Consider the following 7871-nt stretch of genomic DNA (forward strand, 5'->3'; position numbering starts at 1 on the left):
CCTCCCCCCTCCCTCCTCCCCCCTCACACACACACACACCTACCACAACCCCCTCTCCCCTCCCCCTTCCCCCCTCCTCCCCCCTCAGACACACACACACCTACCACAACCCCCTCCCCCTTCCCTCCCTCCTCCCCCCTCACACACACACCTACCACAACCCCCTCCCCCCTCCCTCCTTCCCCCTCACACATACACACCTTCCACAACCCCCTCCCCCCTCCCTCCTTCCCCCTCACACATACACACCTTCCACAACCCCCTCCCCCCTCCCTCCTCCCCCCTCACACACACACACACCTACCACAACCCCCTCTCCCCTCCCCCTTCCCCCCTCCTCCCCCCTCAGACACACACACACCTACCACAACCCCCTTCCCCCTCACACACACCCCTACCATAACCCCTGTCCCCCTTCCCCCTCCCTTCTCCCCTCCTCCCCCCCCCCTCCCCCGACACACCAACACGAGCAAAGGAAGCCACGCGGTCTATATATACGAGTTGAATTATAGTTGTCGCCGACGGACTGCTGTTGTTCCGGTATGTTGTTCCGGAATGCAGAAGCTATGGTTGAATATACGTGTATATTGTCTCGGAACTTGATAATAAGGTAGAATGTCAGTTCTGGCAATTCTCCCGAAGAGATGCTCGTCGCAGATATAATTAGTATTTATCTATCCTACGAATGTTTCATACGAACCCAAAGGAAAGGTATTGAGGTCTCTGTTATAGAGGTCTCTGTTACGTCTGTGTTCTTAACCTGTAAAGTTATAGTATATTATTGTAACATTTTTCAACTTCTTTTAGGTGCATTTTAGTTAATTGTGTTGTAAATCAGTTCCATTTACATTTAACTTATTTTAGATTTTTATTTTATTTTCTATACATTCCAATATAAAAAAAAGGCGAGAGTCTCTAATGGACTTTATAAGAACTAAAGGATTAACCTGATGCAACTTGATACAACCCTACTCCAGAGAATTACAGGAAATGAAGCATTGGAGTCATTACTTGTACGATGTTAGCATAACTTACCAAATGCAGATTTATTTAAAGAAGATTTTGGAGAAATTTTATTATTTTTTGTTATTTAATTACAGAAGTGCTGCAATAGATATGGCCTTTACCTTATTCCAAACAGCAAATGCACAAAAGAGATCTAAGAAGGCCCCAGTTATCGTAATGCATGGCCTTCTTGGATCAAAAACAAACTGGAAAGGCCTTGGGAAAGCTATCAGTTCCAAAACAGGGCGGCAAGTAAGTGACTAAGAGTTCCAGTGATATTAACATTTTGACTTGTTCACAAAATTCAAAAAGAAGTCATTACACAGATTAGATGAGATATGCCGGTGGAATGTAGTTCATACACTGTTTTCAAACTTGATAAAGCAAAATTGAAAACACCATACATAGCTGCTAAAGATATTACTCTCAGGTTTATACTGTAGATGCCAGGAACCACGGTGACAGCCCACACACTACGGACATAAGCTACCCACTATTGGCCGAAGATCTGCTTCAATTCCTTGAGAAACACAGCATTCCCAAAGCTATACTGATGGGCCACAGCATGGGAGGCAGGGCAGTCATGGCAGCAGCTCTGATGGAGGTTAGTTGTGTAAATATTTGTGGGTAAGTGAGGGTGTGGGAGAAGGAGTAGAGAGGGAGGTTGAAGGTGAAGGGAGAGGTAGAAGGAAAGGGAGAGAGGGAGAGGTAGAAGGAAAGGGAGAGAGGGAGAGGTAGAAGGAAAGGGAGAGAGGGAGAGGTAGAAGGAAAGGGAGAGAGGAGAGAGAGAATGAAAGATGAAGATGAGGGTGAGAGTGAAAAGGGAGGTAGTAGGTGAGGTTTAGGGAGAGAATGAAGGAGAGGGTGAGGATGATGGAAAAGAGAGTGAGAATGAGACTGAGTGAGATATTGAGATTGACATTGAGAGGGAAAGGGAAAGAGTAAGAAATAACATATAAACTCTCTTCTACAGCCTTCTGTGGTGGAGAAATTGCTGGTTCTTGACATCTCTCCGTATGGAGTCTCAAACAGTATATCATCGCTTCCCATTTTTGTCGAGATCATGCGGAAGGTCCAAGTTCCATCACATCTGAATATGGTTGAAGCTCGCACATACGTAGACAATCTGCTGCTGCCTGCAGTTCCGGTGAGGATATATCTCACATTTCTTTAACTTTTAATTCTAAGACTTTTTTCTTTTGCTTTTAGTTCTAAGACTTTTTTCTTTAGCTTTTAATTCTAAGACTTTTTTCTTTAGCTTTTAATTCCAAGACTTTTTTCTTTAGCTTTTAATTCTAAGACTTTTTTCTTTAGCTTTTAATTCTAAGACTTTTTTCTTTAGCTTTTAATTCTAAGACTTTTTTCTTTAGCTTTTAATTCTAAGACTTTGTACATTCAGAGTATTTAAGTCTGATATATGTAGACATTTTGCATATTTATTTTGATAAACGTAAAGGGTCAGTTTAGGGGTTTATGTAAACCTTGTGATATTATTATTTTTTCTAGAAATAGCAAACTATTCAGATTTTTATTAGACTACAAATGCATGAAATTTTTATGATTTTCTAACTCTAGTGTTCCCAGCTGCAACAACCCCATTTCAATACGTTATTCACCAGCGAAGTGTGCACCAGTAAGTGGCGACTCAACCTTCTCCACTCACTTCCAGGAACGCGGCATTCGGCAGTTCCTCCTGACCAACCTCATCCGCACTGAGGAAGGCTACAAATGGAGAGTGAACATCGACGCCATTGCAGAGAACTTCAACCCCCACATATCTACTTTCCCGGTCGTCAGGAGGGACAGTTATTTCGAAGGAGAGACTGCCTTCGTCGCTGGAGCTCTGTCAGATTACGTGGTGTAATGGGAGCTAATTTTCTGTGTACTTGTATATTTGTGACACAAACGCAGGCATGCACATGCACACCTTAAATACAAAAGATCTGTGCAATGCAATATAATAGTTTTACAATGCATGAGAAGATCCACATGGATCATAATACGAGATCATCCCCCCCCCCCCATCATTCCACCCCAACATGCAACCACATACTACCGCCTGTGCATGACATCTTCCCCCTGGACAGAACGTGCAAACAAATGACCTCGTTTTCTGGATTACAGACCGGAGGAAGAGGAGGTCATTCAAGACATCTTCCCCCAGGCAACTTTCCATTATATTGAAGGGGCGGGACACTGGCTCCACGCAGACAAGCCGGCAGAGTTTTTAGACGTCGTGGTTCCAATGCTTCAGGAATAAAGAATTATTTTGGTGTTTCCGAAATTGAGGAAAGGAAGAACAGCTCCATGTAGATTAAATTCGTTAGTTATAGAAATGGTAGAAGGATTTGTAAGAAATCTGAAATACTGTAAACAGAAACGTTCTTGAATTAGCATTTTGCTCATGAGTAAATTTTAGAAATATATATATATATATATATATATATATATATATATATATATATATATATATATATATATATATATAAAAGAGTTTATTGATCTTTTTATTTAAGAATCATATACTTCATAATAGTTATGAAATCTGGTTAATATTTTAAACTATATTTTAGAATTCTCGGCACCATCTAGATTATGACATGAGTAATATTCTAAAATGATTTGATAATTGTAACATTTTATATTAACTTATTGATATATTTATTATCATTGTAAAATATGTATATACTTGAGATGATTAACAGTAAAGTATTAGACAAACTGTACAGACTTTATATTCCTAAAAAACTAATTTTAAATAACTTATGTCAAATAAATAACATTAAATTGTTTCTTAATGAAAACAAATAATTTCTTGTATTATATGCTCCTTTTATAATAGTTTGCTCATATATGATTTATTTTTTTATTGTAGTTTCTTTTTTCTTTTCTTTTTTAGCTATTTATCCTATGCCAAAGACAGAGACTATTGTTATTTGTAGCACTTCATTTATCTCCCAAATCAAATGATGAATAAGATAATGCTAATGGTAATAATAAAATTATACAAAATTCAATATCTATTAATGTAACATTAAAGTTGAGTATACTACTTATTTTCATTTACATTTTCTGAGTATCTCTGTGTACAGTAGTTGAGGACAAGAAGGAACTACTAGTCATATTTTTTTCTTATTAGTTACTTTATCTTACTAAATCAATGCCATTTTTTGCAGCTGTACTTTCTCCTTTTACTGAGGACTGTTTTGAGATCTGATTTATTATAATTTTGCAACAACACAATAATAATAACAGCAAACACATTTTCCATTTTCCTTCTCCCAATCCTGATTTATTTTGTCACACTTTCTCTATCTCCTTTTTCTTCTCTCTCTTTTCTATCTCCTCATTCCACACTCACTCTCTCCTCTCCTTCTCTCTCTTCTTTATCTCCTCATTCCACACTCACTCTCTCCTCTCCTTCTCTCTCTTCTTTATCTCCTCATTTCACACTCACTCTCCCCTCGCCTTCTCTTTCTTCTCTATCTCCTCTTTCCACCCTCATTCTCCCCTCTCCTCTATTTCCTTTTTCCGCCCTCACAGTCCCCTCTTTCTTCTCCATCTCCCCATTCTACCCTCACTCTCCCCCCTTCTTCTCTATCTCTTCATTCCACCCTCACTCTTGCCTCTCCTTCTCTTTCTTCTCCATCTCCTCTTTCCACCCTCAATCTCCCCTCTCCTTCTCTATTTCCTTTTTCCACTCTCACACTCCCCTCTTTCTTCTCCATCTTCCCATTCCACCCTCACTCCCCCCCCCCTTCTTCTTTATCTCTTCATTCCACACTCACTCTCTCGTCTCCTTCTATTTCCTCATTCCACCCTCACTCTTGCCTCGCCTTCTCTTTCTTCTCCATCTCCTCTTTCCACCCTCATTCTCCCTTCTCCTTCTATATTTCCCTTTTCCACCCTCACACTCCCCTCTTTCTTCTGCATCTCCCCATTCCACCCTCACTCCCCCCCCCCTTCTTCTTTATCTCTTCATTCCACACTCACTCTCTCGTCTCCTTCTATTTCCTCATTCCACCCTCACTCTCTCTCCTTCTCTTTCTTCTTTATCTCCTCTTTCCACCCTCATTCTCCCCTCTCCTTCTCTATTTTCTTTTTCCATCCTCACTCTCCCCTCTTCTCCATCTCTTCATTCCACCCTCACTCTCTCGTCTCCTTCTATCTCCTCATTCCACCCTCACTCTCCCCTCTCCTTCTAGCTTCCAGTAATCATTATGCAATATGTAGATGTATATTTGCTTTCAGAATTCATATTCATCTTTCATATACTATGTATTTATCATATCAAAAATAGAAAGATATTATAGGGGCAATGACCTTAGTGAAAAGGAAAAGACAAGGAGAGAAAATGAACTAAAAGACTCAAATACATGATTTAAAATGATACAAGTAAGTTATTAGAGAATTGTGCAATTTATAACTAATATCATTAAGATAAGTGTCCAAAATATAAATATATTATTTTCCAAAACGTAATTGATAGTTTTATACTTTTATTTATTTACATTTTCTGATCACCTCTGTATATAATAGCTCAGGGCAAGAAGAAATTATTAGTCACATTTTTTGTTCTATTATTTTTATAATATCTAATTTATCTCATTAAGTCAAACCCTATATTCCGCGGCTGTACTTTCTCATTTTACTTAGGACTGTTTTCGATCTCAGATTTATTCATGATCTTAATAATGATATGATATTAAAAGTAATTGTTAGATTTAGAAATAAAAATAAAACTTAAGTTAAGTCCCCCCAAACAATAGGTCCGTTTTCTTTGATAAACGTGATGTCTACCATGTTCCACATATTTGAAGTTTTTATTTTTTTTACGCTTATTTACTACAAGAAAAACGTATTTAGTTTAAGTTACACCATTCATCTGTTGTTTTTATTTCCATGAGGAAGACTCTGTATTTTAATTGCAATCAACCACGTGTTTAAATGTCCAGCCAGAACAACATCTTTATTTACTGCACGAATGTTGCAAGAAAACCCCATAATTAGCATGATCACAAGTATTATCAGTAATAATTGCAATGATTAATACAACCAATAATAACAAGAGATAAAAATATCAAAGAATTCACGCCGAATGGCAACAGTAATTGCAATATCACCAGAGTTGACTTTTACTTTACACTGCAATTGCAAGACAACTCCAGTTTGCAAGACGTGGGGTTTCATTTGCTTTGATAATTTGTATCTATTTTCGTCAAAGATATCTTTATTTAGTAGGAAAAAAAAAACATTATGGAGGAAATGATCTTAATTAAAAGATACGACCAAGAGAAAAATGAAGGAACTGAAAGCCCTATCTTAAAATGTTGACATTGATGAAAATTGATAGAAATTATTTGTTAAAATCGCTAATGTATTTATGGGGAATTATAATAAAAAAATTACGTAGTTTTTTATTTATTTCTTATGGAGTATTAATTTTTCTACTTGTATTCATTTAATTTTTCTGAGTATCTCTATATATAATAGTTAAGGGCAAGAAGGAACTACCAGTCATATATATATATATATATATATATATATATATATATATATATATATATATATATATATATATATATATATATTTAATATATACGTATATGTATATGTATATGTATATGTATATATATATATATATATATATATATATATATATATATATATATATATATATATATATATATATATATATATATATATATATGATAAGAATGATGATGATGGTAGTAATAATAATGATGACTCTACTATTACTAGTTATTATTATTATTAAAATGATAGTAATAAGGATAATAATGATTATGATAATAACAACAATAATAAATAAAGATAATGATTATGGTGAGGGTAATGGAAGTAATAAATACTAGTATATTAATAAGTATAATGACAATGATAATGATAATGATAATAATAATAATAACAATAACAATAATGATTAATAGAAGTAATAGAAGTAAGAACATCATTATCCCTAATGATTAATATGATCAGAATATAAGAGTAATAAAAATAATATTGTTTATATATATCACTAATATTAATTGGCAAAGATTTCCCTTCATAGAATATGAATCATACAAAAATAATTAATATATCAATTTAATTGCTTAGGATTTCAGCAAGATTATGAATGTTAAACACCATCAAGATTATGACATGAGTAATATTTTAAAATGATTTGATAATCGTAACGTTTTATATTAACTTATTGATATATTTATTATCATTGTAAAATATGTATGTACTTGAGATGATTAACAGTAAAGTATTAGACAAACCGTACAGACTTTATATTCCTAATAAACATTTAAAATAACTTATGTCAAATAAATAACATTAAGTTGTTTCTTAATGTAAACAAATAATTTCTTGTATTAGATGCTCCTTTTATAATAGTTTGCTCATGTATGCCTTTTTTTATTGTTTTTTTTTCTTTTTCAGCTATTTATCCTATGCTAAAGACAGAGAATATTATTATTTGTAGCACTTCATTTATCTCCCAAATCAAATGATAAATATGATAATGACAACAGTGATAATATGATGATAATAATGGTAATGATAGTAAAATTTTACGAAATTCAATATCTATAAATGTAACAAAATTGAGTGTTCTACTTTTGATTTACATTTACTGAGTATCTCTGTGTACAGTAGTTGAGGACAAGAAGGAACTACTAGTCATATTTTTTTCTTATTAGTTACTTTATCTTACTAAATCAATGCCATTTTTTGCAGCTGTACTTTCTCCTTTTACTGAGGACTGTTTTGAGATCTGATTTATTATAATTTTGCAACAACACAATAATGATAACAGCAAACACATCTTCCATTTTCCCTCTCCCAATCCTGATTTA

The 7871-nt window shown here is 34.9% G+C and overlaps 1 protein-coding gene across 1 annotated transcript; it reads left to right on the forward strand.

The window, feature by feature from the left end:
• The first annotated feature begins 1104 nt into the window (after window positions 1-1104).
• Window positions 1105-3420, forward strand: LOC147467025 (sn-1-specific diacylglycerol lipase ABHD11-like). Its single transcript, XM_086533199.1, has 5 exons — window positions 1105-1257; window positions 1436-1609; window positions 1979-2152; window positions 2675-2865; window positions 3130-3420. Exons 1-5 carry the CDS (start codon window positions 1117-1119, stop codon window positions 3263-3265), a joined length of 816 nt encoding a protein of 271 aa, XP_086389325.1. The 5' UTR covers window positions 1105-1116; the 3' UTR covers window positions 3266-3420.
• The last annotated feature ends 4451 nt before the right edge of the window (window positions 3421-7871 follow it).

Source organism: Penaeus japonicus, unplaced genomic scaffold (assembly GCF_977035675.1).
Source record: "Penaeus japonicus unplaced genomic scaffold, GWHDUDI00000001_assembly GWHDUDI00000039, whole genome shotgun sequence".
Taxonomy (NCBI): Eukaryota; Metazoa; Arthropoda; class Malacostraca; order Decapoda; family Penaeidae; genus Penaeus; species Penaeus japonicus.